Below are 17468 nucleotides of genomic sequence, written 5' to 3' on the forward strand. Positions count from 1 at the left end.
AGCCAGGTTTCTGCCCAGACTTTATTCTAGGCCTCCCCAGGAGCCCCGCGGGGGCCCCTCGCCCAACCAGCTGCCCTTAACCCCACAGTCCCTCAGCTTCCATTCTTGCAAGGGCCCAGCACCGGGACAGCTCCGCGGGAGAATGGCAGGTCTGGGCCCCTGAAACCACACCGTGTGACCTTCCTTCACCCTTGTGTCCGACACGGTCTGCGGGAAGGGAGCTGATTTGCCAAATCCCGGCGGTAAAGTGCGGTGCCATTTGTGGGGCAGGCATCAGGCAACCGGGCACTTGGGGTTAGGGGACGCCGAGTCCATGGTACCTCAGAAGTGAGACCTTCAGAATCGGGTATCCAGGAAGGAGGTGGAGCTTCGATGAGACCTGGAGGGGCCCTCAACAGGAGGGCCCCGGGACCGAGTCAGGAGCCCGTGGAAAGTCTTGCCTCGGGTCTGGGGCTTGCGCCGTGGTGGCCTGGGCTCCTCCGGGGGCTGCACCACTATTCGGGGCACCTCGGGTCTGGCGCCTCCCCGCGCTCCGGCCAGCTGCTGGGCCTCGAAGATGGCCTGGGCCCCAGGCAGGCGGGCCTGCGGCCTTGGGGGTGGCCCGGACGTTGACTGAGGCAGCTGGGCCAGCTGGGCCCTGATCTCCCGCTGAAGGTCACGCTCAGACAGGGCCACGCTGTGCACCTGTGAGGGGCGGTTGGCGCTGAGTGTGCCCGGACTGGGGGAGGGCAGGAAACCGTCAGGTCCCCACAGGGCGGGCAGGACCCAGCCCCAGGAAGCGGCTGAGGGCTGAGGGCCTGACAGCCAGACTCGCTAAGGGAACCATAGAAAGCCGCTTGAAGCCTGGGGTTTTCACGTTCTCTGCTGCTCAGAGGACAGGAACTGAGCTCCGGGGTCTCACTCTGACTTCCTGCCGTGAGACTCAGTTTCCCCAGTTGAGCAGCAGGAGCTGGGCCATTGTGGAAGGCAGGCAGGGGGCACCCACCTGAGACATGAAGACCTCCTCCTGCAGCTGGGTGGGGGGGATGGCTCGTAGGGCACCGAGCGTCTCCAGGAGGCCCGGGCAGGCCAGGCGCTGTTCTGTGGTGCCCAACGCCAGGCGCACCAGCGTCAGCCCCACACGGAACAGGACCTTCACACCTGCAGGCCAGGGGCTCACTCAGTGCAGGGCCAGCCCTGCCCCTCCTCAGTCCTGCACCTGAACCTGCTCTTGGCCACACTCCTTCCACCCTCCTGCAGCTCTGCAGCCTTGACTCAGACCAGGAGCAATGAACGACGGTGGGGCTGCAACTGGGGGCACTGATGAGTAAGTCTCTGCAGCCGCAGACACGTGGGAGCAAAGCAGCCCGCCAGGAGCCGGGGGCTGCCCCCGCTTCACCCAAGCCTGTTCTCTGGGCCTCAGCAACTCGTCCTTACGAGGAAGGGCCAAGTGGGTGCCAGTTAAGACCAGTGACCTTCTTGCTCTGGAGAGATTCCAGCCAGAGCTCTTCACCCCTGAGCCAAGAGCACAGTGCACACGGGCACACGCACATGCCTGCACGCTCTCAGGCACACTCCGGTGTGACCTCGGGCTGTTCCCGGGGCCTCAGAATCCCTTCCGGGCAGCCTCGGGGACCAATGAGGCCCGGTGACAGCTCTGACTCATAAAGAGATGAGAGCCACCAGTCATGTCACCGTCACGATGAAAGGAGCCCCTCACAGTGCCCGTCCTGTCCTCCGCGGAGAGGGCGGAAGAGGGCTCAGCCAACTGATCCAGCCCTGCCCTGCCGGGCCTCGGAGGTCCGAGGCTGGAGAGGCGGTGATGCGTACATGACAACTTGAACACCTGCGGCCAGAACTCCAAGGGGGCCTGGAGCCGATGGGGCACACGGCAGGTGCTCAATAAATGCACCGATTGACGTCTACCAGCTTTTAGTTGCGACTGCCAGACAACCCGCACAGAACAGGACGCAGGTGGGTTGCCCATGGGGGTCCCGAGGCAGAGCCCCCACGTCCTGAAACGTCCGGCTCAGCTGGGCCCCGACTCCACTCACTCTCGGCCCGACCTCTCTGGCTTCATCTTTCTCCACGCCCGTGCCCGCCAAGTCATCTGTAGCCGCGACCCTGTGGACAGTGTCTCTCCTGGCCTCGCGGCCTCCACACGGGCCCTGCCAGTTTATGCCTCCCCCCATGCAGAGGCCAAAAGCATCTTGGAAACAGCACTCTCCTCCCACTGCTCCCCTAACACTCTGTCACATCCCTTGTTTTATTTTCTTCGTGGCACTTAGGACAATCTATAAATACCTGCTCTCTTTTTTTTAAGCTCTATGCTCACCGTGGGGCTTGAACTCACGTCCCCAAGATCAAGAGTCGCATGCTCTACGACGGAGCCAGCCAGGCACCTCTATAAATATCTTGTTATATGGTTACTGCTGTCTCCCCTCCCCCCCCCCCACCAGAATGTAGGTGTCCTTCATGCTGGTGATCCCAGTGTCTACAGCAGTGCCTGGCACCCAGTGCCTGTGGGCTCCGGGGATGAGCGCTGTTACGCTCCTACTGGCCGCGTCCCTGCCGCTGGCCGTGCCTACCGAGCCCAGTCCCTGAACAGCTCCACTGCTGCGATCGATCTCCCCACCTCTGCCCCCAGCCCGCCTCCAGGCAGAGCCTGCCCTCCCTAAGGGGGTCTCACCACAGGCGCAAAGCTGGGGATGACACTGGTGACGTGCAGGCAGGGGCTGCGCTGTTCCCCCGGCGCCAACCCGACGCCATCACCCTGAACACACTCTGGCACCCCCACCCAGGCCGGGATTGGCAGCGGCAGGTGGGGCCAGGCACGGCTGGTGCGCTCGTCCCGTCCCCGTGCGCACCCCAGGCTCCCGGCCCTGGCCACGCCCCGCCTCCAGCTGCCTACTCACCCTCGCTGAGGAAGGCATCCCAGACGCGCAGCACCGTGGGGAAGGGCAGGGAGCGGGCGAAGAGGCACAGGAACCACTCGGGCAGGTACAGCAGAGGCCCGACGCCCACCTGCTGCAGGTGCTTGTGCACGCGCGGGAGCAGCCGCCGGAGCAGGGCCGCGAACACTTCAGCGTCCAGCTGCACGGCCTCCTGCAGCCACGTCCGTCCGTCCGTCAGCACGACTCGCAAACCCCGGGCTGCCCCTCTCAGTCCCTAGGCCCCTGCCTGCCCAGCCCCTCCCCTGTGCCCTCCGACCCCCTCCAGCCTCTCACCATGTGGGGCCCGTAGTAGCCAGGGAGGTAGACCTCACAAATCTGCACCAGGCACCAGAAGGCCTCCTGCGGGAGGGGCACAGGCCGTGAATGCCCGCACCGAGGGGACCGCAGAGGGAAGCACAGGGCAGGGGAAAAGAGCACGGGGGAGGGCCTGGGCATCATCTGGGGGTGGCTCTGGAGCCTGGAGCCTAAACGCAGCCTAAACTCAGGCTCTGACCGAAAGACTCCTCACTGCCCAGGTAGAGGCCGATGATGGGTTTAGGAAGGTGGAAGTCACAGGGCTCACAGTATTGATTTTCAGAGTCACAGAGTTGGGGCCCACTGGTCAAGGGTTGGGAGGGTCCCAGAGTTCAAGTCCTGGGTTCTTGGGGGGGTCAGAAGGGTCAGAAGTCATGGTCACGGGGCTCAAAATCAGGAGTTGTGAAGTCAAGGTGATGACATCCAGGTTCTCAGATCACCGGGACAGGGGTCAGGGACCAAGGGTCCCAGGTTTCTGGAGTCAAGATCGTTGGCCCTGAAGGTCACGGAGGTTGGTGGTCATGAGGCCCCAGGTCACTAGGACAGGATCTGGGAGTCAAGGATCCCAGGTCCCTGAGTCCGGAGTTCCTGGGGTTGGGGGTCACGGATCACTGGGGTTGGGGTGTCAGGGTCTCGAATCCCTGATGTAGGGTCTAGGGCACTCACCTCTGGGGGCAGGTGCATGAGCAGCACAGCAGCCACAGGGCCCTGGGCCTGACAGTAGCCCTGTTCGGGCCGATGCAGCGTGTAGGCCTTGAGTACCTGCAGGAGCCCCTGCTGCCTGTACCAGAAGACCCCATTAGGGGTCAGTCCACCAGGCACCCCTTCCCCACCCACTGGCGGCCCCTTCCCAGGCCTCAGCCCCCCCCTGGGCCTCACTGGGTCCCCCGAGATGGAAGGATATAAAGCTGAGGTGGGGGCCTGGGCCGAAGTGCCCTGGGGATCGTGGGGCCGGAGGTCTCTGGGGGTCCCTGGCCTCCTACCCATGACCCTGAGGTGACACAAACATCTCGTGCAGAGGGAACTGGCGGTGCAGGTCCCTGCTGATGGTCTCCATCCAGTGTGGGTCTCCAGGGGCCTTGGCCAGTTCCTGTGGGTGGACAGGAAGGTGGGGGTGAGGGCTCGGAGTGGCGAGGGGCTCTGAGAAGGGCAGGCAGGACCCCTGCCAACTCTATTACCTTATAGGTGTCGGGACTGTTCTTTTGACACACGTGGGCCCCGCACAACAGAGGCCAGCACCGGGCCCGCAGAGCCGAGGGGATGCCTTTCCGGCACTGAATCTTTACCTGTGGGTGAGGCCAAGGAGTCCCGCTAGAACAGCGAGGCCAGCCTCTCCTGCTTCTGTTGGCAGGTCCCAAGCCCCAGCCTGTCGTGGGGCAAGGGTCACCTTGGGCGGTAGGGGAAAAAGGCAGGAGGTCCCGGGATCCGGGAGGGGGCAATTTTGCCAGGGCGCGGGCAGAGGCAATGGGACCATCGTCCCCTCACCTTCTTGTACCGCCGAGACATGGTTTTCTCCCAGTGTGAGGTCATCTCTACCCACTTCATCTCTCGCTGGCGGATAAGGTCTGCAGGAGGGTGACCGGGCCTGAGGGCACACGACACAGGTGTCGAGGTGTGGGCCAGCTGTTACCTAGAGCCCACATCTGCCACCCTTCATGCTACCCAGGTAAACTCAGCTCCTGGCCCTGGAGATCTCTGGGGAGCCCTGGGGCGGGAGGGGGGGTGACCTGTCACCCAGGAGTTGCCAATCGTTGTCGTGGGGACAGGAAAGGATGTGGCTCTGATGTGGGCAGAAGCAGGAGAGGCTGAAGGGGGTGTGTAGGTGTGTGCTGGGGGAGGGGCTGGTTGGCCGTCCCCCAGGGTAGGAACACAGACAACTCCTAAGAGAAGCTAAGTGGACAGAGCCCCGGACTAGAAGCCAGGAGTCCTGAGTTTGAATGTAGTTCTATTTGGTCTCCGCGGTGACCTCGGGCAAGTTCCTATCTGCACTTGTTTTCCTGTCTGTGGATTGGGAAAGGGAGAGGGTGAGGGAAGAGGTGTGGGTTCTTTGGTTAGGTTCTGGGATCATTGGGGCAGAGATTAAAAGGGGAAGGATGTTTGGCCTTAAGGATAGGCGCAAAGCATCGGAGGTTCAGGGTAAAAGAGACAGACCAGAGACGCTCTTGTCTCAGCCCTGCTGGCTTTAGGATTCTACCTGGAGTGTGAGAAGGGGTGACACTGGCTGAGTCCCCAGACCCTCCAGGACCCTCGCGGTTGAGCCTCACTCTAAAATTCATCCCTCAGCCCCCATCCTCAGCCCCAGCACCCCGCTGCTCCCCATCTCTCCCCCACTTACCCTGGCTCTGCTGAGCTGCCCCCAATGAAGCCATAGCGGTCAGCCTGGCGATATGGGCCAGGCCCACTCAGCTCGGAGTCAGATCCCAAAGAGCTGGAGTCATCCTGTAGCTCTGAAGTTTGCACCAGGTCCTCCCCTAGGGCCTGGGCCATGGTGCCCCAGACCCCTGCTACAACAGGCTGCAAGATGTGGGGAGAGCCAGGGTGAGAGGCAACCCCCGAGCAGCCTGGGGCCTGGGCTCCCATCCAGCCGGTCCCCAGCCCGAGGACCTGACTGTGTGAGGTTCAGAGGGAAGAGGCTTCGGGGTATCTCACCAAGCTCCTTCTGTCCCCACTTTTATTGGGGGAGGGGAGGGTGGGCCCTGAAGTGGCAGAAAAGCCAGACCTCTGCATAGAGGCCCAGCCCCAGGCCCAGCCCCTGCCCCTGCCCCCCCCAGCCCAGCTTACCTCCCTGCTGCACCTCACCTCCTCCTCTCACTTCCTCCTCAGTAGCAGACAGCAACCCGCTGGGGGGCCCCTCCCACACTACCCTCCCGAGTGGGGGGGGGTCACCCCTTCCTCCCCGAGGCTCTTCCGGTCTGCCCCAGTGCTGTGGGCTCCTCCCACCCTTCCCGTGGGCTCTCCGTGGGCCCCCGTGGGCTGGAGGGCGGCAGGCTCAGGTTTCCGCCATGGGTGTGACGGGTCAGGGCCCAGCAGAGGTACAGAGGCCAGGCCACCTCCAGTTTTGAGGTTACCGGCACGTAAAGCAGTTCAGGATTCCAGTGAGAAAGAACTATGGTTTATTATAGTTTTGCTCTTTACAAAGTAATGCTTTGGACACGCACATAATGCAGCGTTATTATGCACTCAAGAAGCAATGACGGAACTTATAAAAAAAAATATTAACTTAGCGCGCACCACAGTGTGGACCAAAACGCGGTGGGTGTCTGAGTCTGGCCAGCTGCCTGGGGGCCACAAAGACTCAGGAGGTAAAGGTCCTCCATGAATGTGAAGCTGGGGTTTTGGCCCAGCCCCTTGCTATCTCTGAGCCTCACTTTCTTTTTCTGCACCTTGAGGACTTAATCCGTAGTGTCTGGGGAGACAGTTATTAACGTACTCACACCACACTCCCGCCCAGGGTGGGTGGGAAAGACTGGTCAGCCTTTGATAGAGAAAAACAACTTCCACAGTATTTCCGGTCCCATACCCTCGGAACTGGACTCGGTCATTCGTCAGGGGAGGGACCAGACTCGACCCCGCCCCACCAAGCCCCACCCCACTGGCCGGGCTCCGTCCTGGACACACACACCCAAACTCAGCGCAAGCCCCGCCCCGCCCCGCCCCGTCACCTATGCCCCGCCTCCGGACCGCCGCGGCCGCTGCTCCCGGCGTCCGGCGGGGGCGCTAGAGCGCGGGGGCAGCGCGCGCGGGGCGGGGCGCCAGGCCGAGGAGGCGGGGCGGCAGGCCGGGGCGGGCTGGGGCGGGCGGAAGGAGCGCCAGGCCGGAAGGAGGCAGCGGGAGGGCGGGCGGCAGGAGTGGGCCCGGAGCTGCTGGGCCGGAGCGGCGGCGCCGCCATGTCCGACAGCGAGAAGCTCAACCTGGACTCTATCATCGGGCGCCTGCTGGAAGGTTGGCCGGGGCGGGGGAGGTCGGCGCCCGCCGCGCCCGGGCCCCCTGCCTGGCCCGGAAGTGGTGCGCGGGCGGGCTTGCCCCTCCCAGGGCCAGCTTAGACTGGGCGGGGACGGGCCGCGAGGTCCCGCCGCTGCGGCTGCCCCCCAGTCGCAGCGCGCCTGGGGGGGCTCCAGGGACCCCCCCCCTGGCTCGAGGGGACAGCCCCCTCTCCTGGGCCCGGGGCGCACGGGTCGACCTGCGCTCTCGGGGCGAGGGAGAAACCTAAGAAACCTAGCTCCACCCCTCCCAGGGGTCCTGCGCCGTAGGGTGGGGTGTTGGATGGCAGGCCCCTGGGCACAGCAGACCCCCCCCCCCTCCTGGAGGGGTCCCGACCTGGGAGGCCCGAGGCGGAGGTCCTGGGAGGCTCAACAGCGACAGCTGCCCCTGGGGCAAGGAGGGGCCCAGAAGGCCCTTGAGCCCCCAGATGTGCCCATAGGGCCACTTGCGTCGTCCACCTTCCTCCTGCCTGAGGGACCAGAGTCTTGATGCCCCATTCCGTCCCCAGTGCAGGGCTCGCGGCCTGGAAAGAATGTACAGCTAACAGAAAACGAGATCCGTGGTCTGTGCCTCAAATCACGGGAGATTTTCCTGAGCCAGCCCATTCTTCTGGAGCTGGAGGCACCCCTCAAGATCTGCGGTGAGCCCCCTGCCCAGGCCCCTTTTGCTTTCTGAAAGTGGAATCTTCCTCCCCTCCAAGTCCTTGGATTGCTCCTCCCTGGAGCCCAGACTTGGTCCTGGGTTCAAGTGTAACCCCTGCACCTAGCGCTGAACAGGTTCTCTGGGTCACAGGTGACATCCATGGCCAGTACTACGACCTTTTGAGGCTATTTGAGTACGGCGGCTTCCCTCCAGAGAGCAACTACCTCTTCCTGGGGGACTACGTGGACCGGGGCAAGCAGTCTTTGGAGACCATCTGCCTGCTGCTGGCCTATAAGATCAAGTACCCAGAGAACTTCTTCCTGCTCCGTGGGAACCACGAGTGTGCCAGCATCAACCGCATCTATGGCTTCTATGATGAGTGTGAGTAGGCAGAGTATCTGGGGTTGCCCAAGTCCGTGAGGGACTCCGCTACTCAGTGGGACCCTCACATTGGCCTGGCAGTAGAGGTATTAGTGTCTGACAGGTACCTGCAGAGTATGAGCTCTATGAAGGGTGCACGTCGGTTCATGCCTCTCCACCCTGCCCTCCTGGCACGGGGCCTGGCACTCAGGGGGGTGAATGGCTGTTGACTGAGGACCGTATATATTCTAATGTGGGGCCCTGCCTGATGACACTCCCCTCCAGTACATCCATTAAGCACTTAGGATGCCTATCTGGACTGGGTTCTGTCTACCAGAAGCGGAGATAAACCAGACCTAGTCTTGGCCTGGCCCTGCTCACCGGGTGGGGGTGGGTTGTTCCATATTGGAACTCAGGTTCCTGTGGACTCCGCTGCTTTAGAATTCTTCCAGGACGGCTGGTAGGCAGTGGAGTCGGGGAAGGGGGGCGGGGAAGGGGGCTTCTCTTGCCTTCCATTCTTCCCCCAGCTGTGTCTGAGCGGCCCACAAAGTGTGCCGGGCGGGGGGCAGCTGGGCCTCACGAGGCATCTCCCTCCTGGCAGGCAAGAGGCGCTACAACATTAAACTGTGGAAAACCTTCACCGACTGCTTCAACTGCCTGCCCATTGCTGCCATTGTGGACGAGAAAATCTTCTGCTGCCATGGAGGTGAGGGTGGCTCTGAGGCACGTGTGGAAGGGATGTCTGGCCACATCCCAGGGGTCTTGGTTTGCATGTCACATCTTCCAGAAAGCCCCCCCCACACACCCCCCGCCCCGGTGTTAGGTCGCACTCACCCCCATTTTGGCCTTGGCATCGTGAATGTACTTTGTCTCCTTTGTTCAGAGAGCTCTTTGGTCCTTGAGGGCAGGAACCTGAAGAGGCAGAAGGCGATGACTTCTGCCCGCCTGGCCTCCTGGGACTCTGGGAGAGAGCCAGGTGGTGGTGGGTGAGGGGAGACTGACCGGCAAAGGCTTTCTGGAGCAGGAGGGCTTCGAGGCTGGTTTGAGAAAAGTGACCTGTGTCCCCCTTCCCCCCACGCGCCCCAGGCCTGTCCCCGGACCTGCAGTCCATGGAGCAGATTCGGCGTATCATGCGGCCAACAGACGTGCCTGACCAGGGCTTGCTATGTGACCTGCTGTGGTCTGACCCTGACAAGGACGTGCAGGGCTGGGGCGAGAATGACCGTGGTGTCTCCTTTACCTTTGGGGCTGAGGTAGTGGCCAAGTTCCTACATAAACACGACTTGGACCTCATCTGCCGGGCACACCAGGTGGGCTGGCCGCCCTGGGCTGGGGGGGAGCCGGGGCCTGGTAGCTAGCACCTACCGAGCTAACTGCCCCCATCCTCCTCCAGGTGGTGGAGGACGGCTATGAGTTCTTTGCCAAGCGGCAGCTGGTGACCCTCTTCTCAGCTCCCAACTACTGTGGCGAGTTTGACAACGCAGGCGCCATGATGAGTGTGGACGAGACGCTCATGTGCTCCTTCCAGGTGGGGATGGGGAAGGAAGGGGCCCGTGACCCCACGGCTTAGCCCGTGAGCCTGACCAGCTTTGTCTCTTTTAGATCCTCAAGCCCGCTGACAAGAACAAGGGGAAATACGGGCAGTTCAGCGGCCTGAACCCTGGAGGCCGGCCCATCACCCCACCCCGCAACTCCGCCAAAGCCAAGAAATAGCCTCCGCGTGCCCGCACTCTGCCCCAGATGGTGGATTGTACAGAAATTATGTGGCCGTTGGGGGGTTCGTGCTGGCTCCCCCCAGGCCCACCTGTCACGGGGAGCACGGAGCCTTGGTATATTTTTCTTTTTCTTTTTTTTTAATGAATCGATAGCAGCGTCCGGTCCCCCAGGGCTCCTTCCGCCTGCACCGGCGGTGGTGACAAGCAGGACCCTGGGGCTGAGGCTGCAGCTCAGGGCAAAGCAGGGCCAGATGTGGATTTCCAGCCTCGCTTGGCCTCAGGGCCAGCAGACAGATCCTGGGGCGACCCATCTGGTCTCTTGAATAAAGGTCAAAGCTGGATTCTCGCCATGGCCTCTGTCTCCCTTGTCCCAAATACTGAGCCTGGCAGCCCTTCTTGCCCAGAGCCCCTTGGGAGGACAGGCTTGCCGGGCATGGGGCGCCAGCCAAGGCAACCCCAGCCACAGGCTCGGGTCCACAGGGGCTTAGAATTCCAAACCAGGGCCAGACAGCATAGAGAAAGCAAGAAAAATAGTCTGCCGGCTAAAGGGATCCCAGGGGCGTGCCCAGGGTTTAAGGAAGGGACACGTCATGATTGGCAAAGCCGGGAGAGCAGCAGGGGCCAAGAGCCCCTTTGTGACTTTTGTCTTAGGGAAGGCAGGTGTCCACCCTGGCTGCGTGGTTAGGAGTCTGGCCTGAAGGCCTACGGGGAGGAACAGGTGAGGGACCTCCCATCAGGTGGCAGCTCAGTGCCAAGCCTGGGAACAGACATGATTGGTTGGGAGTTGGTGAGAGAAGACAGGACCCAGGCTACAGACAGCTGGGAGGGGTCTGAGGTGGGGACAAGACCAACCAGCTCCACTCCAGCACAGCCCGCCTTTACCACCCACCAGGGCAGAGATCAGCCCTCTGGGGGAAGGGGGAGGCCGTGGCTTCGTCTAGTCCAGGGCCTCTGGACACGGGCTTGTTCTCAGTTCAGCCTTCACCCTCACTATCTTCAGCCAGCACAGGGCTGGGGCCGGGAGGGGAGTGTGCAGGGGCGAGGACGGAGCCAAAGAACAGCGAGCGGAACTGGAAGGGAGCAGAGGAAGCGGGGTGAGTTCTGGAGGCTGCTCCCTCCTTGCCTCCCACCCCTGCCTCCATCTCCAGCCCCTACCTTCTTGGGGGGGGGAGTCCCAGGCTCTATACTGGGCTCGGTGTCGTTGTCCTCTGAGTAGGGGCCAGGGCTAGAAGGGGGCTGGTGGCCAGGTGAAAAGGACACAGAGGGTACTGCCCGGGAGCCCTCGATGTCTGCAGTAGTTTCCATGGCGATCATGTAAGAGTCAATGTCGTCATTGGCAAAGTCATCCAGGTGGGGTGTGCTGTAGGCAGGAACACGGTGTCAGGAACAGGGAGAAAAGAGGGTACGGAGGCAGGGCGCCTCCTTAGAGGACTCAGAGGGGGCTGTAAAAGCCTTGTGACCAGTGATGATCCCTTGGCTTTACTACTTTCTCATTTAGTTGGAGGGGAAAAGACGTAGTGGTTAAGTGGAGGCTTCCTGCAGGGAGTGGACCTGGAATCCATTTGATCAGAGTTCAGATCAGGGCCTGAGGGAGGCATCCTGGGAGCGAGTTTAGCTCAGTTTGGGTAGGGGAGCATCAAATCCTCTGAGCTAGACCACCTGGGGCCAAAGCCTCCACCTTCCCGGGAGACGGAGCTGGAGAGCACTGGGGCCCAGGGACGTGCTGGGCGGGGGGCCAGACTAAACTTCCTCTGTTTCAGCTACACTGGGCCCATCCTCCCCATCCCACCTGCCCTTCCAGCCACCTGCTTTCCCCAGCCCCAGGCAGCTCCCTGCCTCCCAGCAGCCTGTTCCCTCCCTGGCCTGGGAAGAGGCTCAGAGGGGAGGACTCAGCCAGAGAAGGAAGCCAGCCCGACCTTGGGGACACTTCCCTGGGTGGGAGGGATCTCTGAGCACAGCTGATCAGGAAGGCTGAGCCTGCGGGGCTGGAAGGGGCTGTGAGTACTGTAGGGGCTGGGGCCTGACAGGAAGTGTGTGTGCTGGGGGTGGCACACGGGCGGCAGGCTCAGGCCAGGGTACAGAGATGGCAGTGGGGAGGCGTGGGCAGGCGGGTGGGCATCCTCACCTGTGAGCCTGGAGCGGAGGCGCCAGCCTGTGTAGCTCTGGGGAGCGCAGGTCCGACTCGGACATCGTGGCCAGGACGAAGTGTCCGTCCAGCAGGGAGTCCTTGATGGCAAAGATGGCTGGCCTAGGCAGATGACAGGTCCTGGGCCAGGTCAGGGCTTCTCAGCTCCCGGCAGCCCAGAGCCTCCCCTCCCACACCCGAGGCTGGGAATTACCTGCCTGGCACATCGAAGTGAATGCTAAGAGACAAGTTTGCGGACTCTGCGAAAGTCAGGAGTCCCTGGGAGTGGAGAGGCAGAGCAGTGAGCCTGGGCGGGGCCGGGAGGGCAGGGTGGGGACCGTGTTGGGGGGAAACTCACCCGGAATTCCTTGAGGCAGAAAGTGATGGCCACCCCTTCCTGGGCCTGCAGCTGCTGGAAGTCCTCCTCCCCGATGCTCATCTCCGTCACCATGGCTTTGACAGTCCTGTCTGGAGGCAGGAGCAGGAGGAACCCAGGCCTCTGGGCCCTGTCCCCTCTTACCCCAGCTGCCCCCCCCACCCCCGCCCTGAGTCATCCCAGGCCGCATTGGGCTCCCTCACCTGCCTCCTCCTCCTGGTAGCTGCGCAGGATGACCCTGCGGCCAGAGCCGATGCCCAGCGTCACTTCTGCCAATGTGGGGGGGAAGGGCTGAACAGCCTCCCCCAGGACCCTGTGAGAAGGGCACAGCATCACACCAAGGCTTAGCCCTGCCCAGGGCCTTCGCTCTTGGTGAGCTGAGGCAGAGCTGTGGCGCAGGTTATTAGCGCACAGACACCTACCATGTGCCAGGCCTAGCACGCCCTGGGAGGGAGGAGAGGGTGAGGAGGACCTGGTTCCTACCTCATCCAAAGCTCTCGGGCTGTTGGAGAAAAGTCCACCGCAAGGGATGGGGCGGACCAGAGCAGAATCCAGAGGAGGTAACAGGAAGGATGGGCTGTTGCATGGGCCGAACCAGGCAGGCAGTACCTGCCCACCGAGGGGTGGGAAACCACAGCGGCGCCATCTATAAACTCGGCCTTCAGAAAAAGGCCTTAAGTCTTCATCTTTTTAGAATACACGTTAACAAGTATTCACGTACGAGACAACGTCTGGAAGTGGCCTCAAGACAACTGAGACAGGAGTGGGCATCTGCTTCTACATATATTTGAAATTGTCCATGAAAAAAGGAAAAACAATTGCTCATTAGAAGAAAAAAATAGCACCCAAATCCAGACTAGAGGTGATACCCTTCCCTCTTCCTTTACCCAAAGGAGTCCTGAGCGCACTATCCCAACAGAACTCAGAAAAACAGACTGTAGGGACTCAAAGGGAACTTCAGATACCACACCTTATGGCTACCAAAATGAACATGACCTTGGGCTACTCAAATACAAGCAGCATCCAGCAGAGGGTGGGAGGGGAGCTACCCCTCTCCACACTAGTGTTCTCCACTGGAGCCCCCATCTGCCAGGTCCTGCACTGCCCCTGGGTGTTCAGATTTTCCCAGAACAGAGCCCCACCCCCATGGCTGCGTGTTCAGGCAGCCGTTCTGGGCGACGACCTCCCTGGCCAGCCTCCTTCCTTGGGCTGCGGACTCCTCAAATCTACAGTCCAGGTGGATAGGAAAAGAGGCTGCTCTCGAAAGAACACAGTCCCAGAAGGATGACCCCACCAGAGAAGGGTTTTGAGCTCCTGAGCCACAAAGCTTAAAGACGGACGTTCAAGGCTGTTCAGGCCCGAGAGAGGATTTACGTGCAAACCAAAGACATGCTTGGTTGGTTGCCTGCTTGCTTTTTTTCTTTCTTTCTTTTTAAATATTTTTTAAAGTTTATTTTGAGAGAGAGAGAGAGAGAGAGAGAGAGGGCAAGTGAGGGAGGGACAGAGAGAGAGGGAGAAAATCCCAAGCAGGCGCCACACCCAGCACAGAGCCCAACACGAGGCTTGATCCCATGACCCTGGGATCGTGACCTGAGCCAACATCAAGAGTCGGATACTCTGAGCCACCCAGGTGCTTCAAAGACCTGCCTTCTAAAAGAGGAGTCAGAATGGGTCTGAATGGCCAGAAAGCCAAGCTGGATCTTTGGGGTGGAGAACACAGGCTCCTGAAGATACTGAGGACCCTGGGGCACCGCCCTCCTCCATTCCAGCCTCTGCCTAAGAGCCAGACCAGACCCCGACAGCAAATGTAGAAGAGAAAACGAAGAAGGCATCTCCTTAAATTGACTCTTGAAGCTCCAAAGAAGAAGAAAAGACCCACGGCTCAGCTTGTAGCCAGCCGACAGACTCACCGTGCGGGAGCACGGAGCACATGGGAGCACAAGGCTGGGTCGAAGACGGCCTGCAGGGACTCGCATTCCTGGAAGGACAGGTTGTGAGTCTTCCTCACCCCTGGATGGGCAGACAGGGTCTCAGTGGGTCTTGCTAACCTCCACCCCAGGGACCCCGCGGCCAGCCGGCTGCCCACTCACCGTATCTGCAGTGCAGCTGGACCACCAGGCGGCTGTTCCTGCCATTCAGCGAGATGCAGCATCTCTCCACGGTCTTCTCCACCATCGCCAGCGAGCGGAAGACGGCCAGGAACGACTGAGCGGGGCAAATCCACCGGCTCGGTGCTGTGCCTCCACCGACCAGCTTCCACATCCCGTGGAGGACCTGGCCATCCCAGGCTCAGCACTGTCACAGCAGGAAAGGAGCTCCACAACGTGCAGAACGTTTACGCCTTTCTGGGCCTTTGTTCATGCTGTTACACCTGTCTGGGATGCCTTGAAAGACCTACTTACCTTTCAAGGCCCAACTTGAGTATCACCACTCTCTCCAAACCCCGGCAGAATCGACCACCCTCTCCGTATCTCCCGTTATGCTCTGTGGTCTTTACTGTGCCCCTCACTGCATTTGACACTGGCTCGCTCCTGCAGTACCTCTCCCTCCCCAGTCAGTATCTACTGGATGTCCCAGAGCGGACACATTCCAGGGCGGCGGCACAGGGCCGCTGATGAGGGAAGGGCCTCACCTTCATCAAGATCTTACAGCGCAGGGCTTCCTGACCAGGGGTGGCTGCCTGGTACTGCTGGAAGAAGAGTGGGGCAAAGAGGAAGCAGGCGTAGGCAGAGCGAGAGGAGTTCACCGTCCGGAGAGAGAGCTGGGCCGGGAAGAGCAGGGAAAGGGATGCGGTCAGGGGGCAGAGACGGCCCTGCCCTCCGGCTGGCTTTTGTCGCACACTTGCCCTACTGTCCTCCGCCGGCACCTGTGGAGATCCTCCCTCTCGGTCCCGTCAGCGGATGCCTTCTCCCCGAAGCCTTCCCCGAGTCCCTGGCGGCACTGCTCCCACAGCAAGGGGTCCACATACTCTGCCTTTTCCCCTAGTCACCCCCCACCCGCCACCGGGCACTTCAGGGACCAGGGAAGATGACAGGGCCCAAACTGACGCCACAACAACGGGGTGGGGGGAGGGGGGGACAAACTCAGCAGACAAATCTGCCCAAGGGCATCTGGCCTGATGGGAGGCGAAACCGGCTCCCTGCTGTAATCCCACCCACCCCCTCACCCCGTCTTCCAGGGGCTCCAGGTAGAGCTCATCCCCGATACGGGACAGGGAATGGACGGCCTTGCCGAGCACTGCGGGGAGGAGAAAAGAAACGGGGGTTAGGCTGGCATCTCCCGCGGTTCCACGTGCCCCCGCCCACCGGTCGCCCCCAACTCACCCTTCACGTTGCCGCCCGTGACCAGACACTTCATGCTGCGCCCAGGACCGGGGCCGGGCCTGGCCCGCGACCGAGCTGAGACTGGCGGCCGGCCCGCAACGGATCCCTGCCCAAGCCCGGGGAGGCGGCTGGTCCCCGGGTCTCGCCCGCCGCCGCGGGGCCCCCGGGGGTTCCCTTCCCGCGCACCGCCCCCCGGAAGCCCCGCCCCGCATTCTCATTGGCCCACACGCCGGCGCCTCCGTCACGTGAGAAAAACGCTCGCCGGCTCCGCCGTCACGTGACGGAGTCCTCGGTCGGGAGGCGGGCCGCGCGGGGACTGGAGCCGGGAGCGCCGGCCCCTGCGTTTTCGCGCCCCTGGGCAGCGGGCCGGCCGGCTAGGCTGGGCCTCGGCGGCTGCGCACCCGCGGCCGCCATGGAGCGAGCACCCGGCTCGGAGCCCTGAGATGCACGGGCTCGCCCGCCTGGCTCGCTTAGTACAGATCTTCCTGGGTGTCGTCTGGATACCTGGTGGAAGCCGGACCTTCCGCACGGACACAAGCCGCAACCACCAGTTCTAAAGAGACTAAATTTGCTTCAGGATCTCAGGGTGGGAGGTTGGGAGGTGTGGCTGTGCATTCTGGCTTGGAGGATCCGTCATTGATCTTGAAAAACAGATTATCGGGGCTGAAAGGGCTGGAAGGGTGTACCTAGCAGGGGCAAGCGGGAGTAGAAGGTCATTGGTGCGTGGGCTTTGCCCCTGGTCGGGGGGCGGGGGGAAATGCTCCGTGAGCCTAGCAGAGGGGTGGGGGCTGCCAAATGATGAGGGACACCAGTGGGGAGCGCTGGAAACATCTTCCGAGCGTAGAGCCACATTTGTGTGACCATTTTTTAAAAGACCCCCCCCCCCACAAAGGGGCGCTTGGGTGTCTCCGTCGGTTAAGCGTCTGACTTGATTTTGGCTAGGGTCATGATCTCACGGTTTGTGAGATTGAGCCTTTCCTCTGGCTCTGCGCTGACAGGGCGGAGCCTGCTTGAGATTCTCTGATCTCTCTCTCTCTCTCCCCGCCCCCCCACCTTCTCTCTCTAAAAAAAAAAAAAAAAAGACTCCCAAGAGCGTGCAGCCAGGGAAGTTTCCCCCCTTGCCCTGGGCCCCAGGTTGCAAGGCTGCACAGTGGAAGGAAAGTCTTGGAGGGACTTTCTGAGCTCTAGCCCGCACAGCACCAGGGTTCCTAGTGCTCTGAAGGGACTTGGGCATCGCTGAGTTCCTTTGGGTCGGGGTTGGCCTTGTCCCTCTGGTATTGTCTGCAGTGAAGAATCTATTTGTCTACCTGCCCCTTGCCTTCCAGCTCCTGGCCAGCAGTTCTGGATCCCCCTTTGTCTCTCCCTCTCCTGCCCTAGGTGCAGTTTCTCACCAGTCTTCCCTAGAGCACTGGCGGAGGTTGTTTTTTTTTTTTTTTTTTAAGTTTATTTATTTATTTTGAGAGAGAGAGAGAGAGACAAGAGGAGGGGCAGAGTGAGAGAAGGAGAGAGGGAATCCCAAGCAGGCTCTGCTCTGTCCGCGCAGAGCCGCTTGTGAGGCTGGAGGTCAAGAAATGTGAGATCATGAGCTGAGCCTAGATCCAGTTGGATGCTTAACCGACTGAGCCACCCAGGCACCCGTGGGGGAGGTTAGTCTTGCCTTCCAAGGGGATCAGTGCAAATGGCACCACCTTTACCCAGGCATTTAAGTCAGTACTCTGG

The 17468-nt window shown here is 61.5% G+C and overlaps 3 protein-coding genes across 8 annotated transcripts; 1 reads left to right on the top strand and 2 right to left on the bottom strand.

Annotated features, from left to right (window-relative positions):
- Positions 1–3: 3 nt before the first annotated feature.
- TBC1D10C (TBC1 domain family member 10C) lies at positions 4–6103 on the bottom strand. Of its 4 annotated transcripts, none has more exons than XM_047824164.1 (10): positions 6009–6103; positions 5563–5741; positions 4713–4812; positions 4406–4513; positions 4211–4317; positions 3894–4008; positions 3207–3272; positions 2895–3084; positions 986–1140; positions 4–684 (listed from the first exon to the last, which is right to left on the bottom strand). In XM_047824164.1, exons 2-10 carry the CDS (start codon positions 5712–5714, stop codon positions 337–339), a joined length of 1341 nt encoding a protein of 446 aa, XP_047680120.1. In that variant the 5' UTR covers positions 5715–5741; positions 6009–6103; the 3' UTR covers positions 4–336. The 4 variants fall into 4 exon arrangements, with proteins under 4 accessions (XP_047680120.1, XP_047680121.1, XP_047680119.1 ...); XM_047824165.1 differs by having other exon boundaries at positions 6027–6092; XM_047824163.1 differs by lacking the exon at positions 6009–6103 and having other exon boundaries at positions 5563–6001.
- Positions 6104–7010: 907 nt separating this feature from the next.
- On the top strand, positions 7011–10271 carry PPP1CA (protein phosphatase 1 catalytic subunit alpha). Its single transcript, XM_047824170.1, has 7 exons — positions 7011–7169; positions 7717–7848; positions 8001–8231; positions 8812–8916; positions 9297–9520; positions 9604–9738; positions 9813–10271. Exons 1-7 carry the CDS (start codon positions 7115–7117, stop codon positions 9921–9923), a joined length of 993 nt encoding a protein of 330 aa, XP_047680126.1. The 5' UTR covers positions 7011–7114; the 3' UTR covers positions 9924–10271.
- Positions 10272–10389: 118 nt separating this feature from the next.
- RAD9A (RAD9 checkpoint clamp component A) lies at positions 10390–15994 on the bottom strand. Of its 3 annotated transcripts, none has more exons than XM_047824167.1 (11): positions 15750–15994; positions 15593–15663; positions 15059–15187; positions 14517–14631; positions 14337–14436; positions 12630–12739; positions 12409–12518; positions 12265–12329; positions 12051–12191; positions 11081–11285; positions 10390–10995 (listed from the first exon to the last, which is right to left on the bottom strand). In XM_047824167.1, exons 1-11 carry the CDS (start codon positions 15781–15783, stop codon positions 10900–10902), a joined length of 1176 nt encoding a protein of 391 aa, XP_047680123.1. In that variant the 5' UTR covers positions 15784–15994; the 3' UTR covers positions 10390–10899. The 3 variants fall into 3 exon arrangements, with proteins under 3 accessions (XP_047680123.1, XP_047680124.1, XP_047680125.1); XM_047824168.1 differs by having other exon boundaries at positions 12051–12173; positions 15750–15968; XM_047824169.1 differs by lacking the exons at positions 15593–15663; positions 15750–15994 and having other exon boundaries at positions 14517–14721; positions 15059–15586.
- Positions 15995–17468: the final 1474 nt, after the last annotated feature.

This window comes from Prionailurus viverrinus, chromosome D1 (assembly GCF_022837055.1).
Source record: "Prionailurus viverrinus isolate Anna chromosome D1, UM_Priviv_1.0, whole genome shotgun sequence".
NCBI lineage: Eukaryota > Metazoa > Chordata > Mammalia > Carnivora > Felidae > Prionailurus > Prionailurus viverrinus.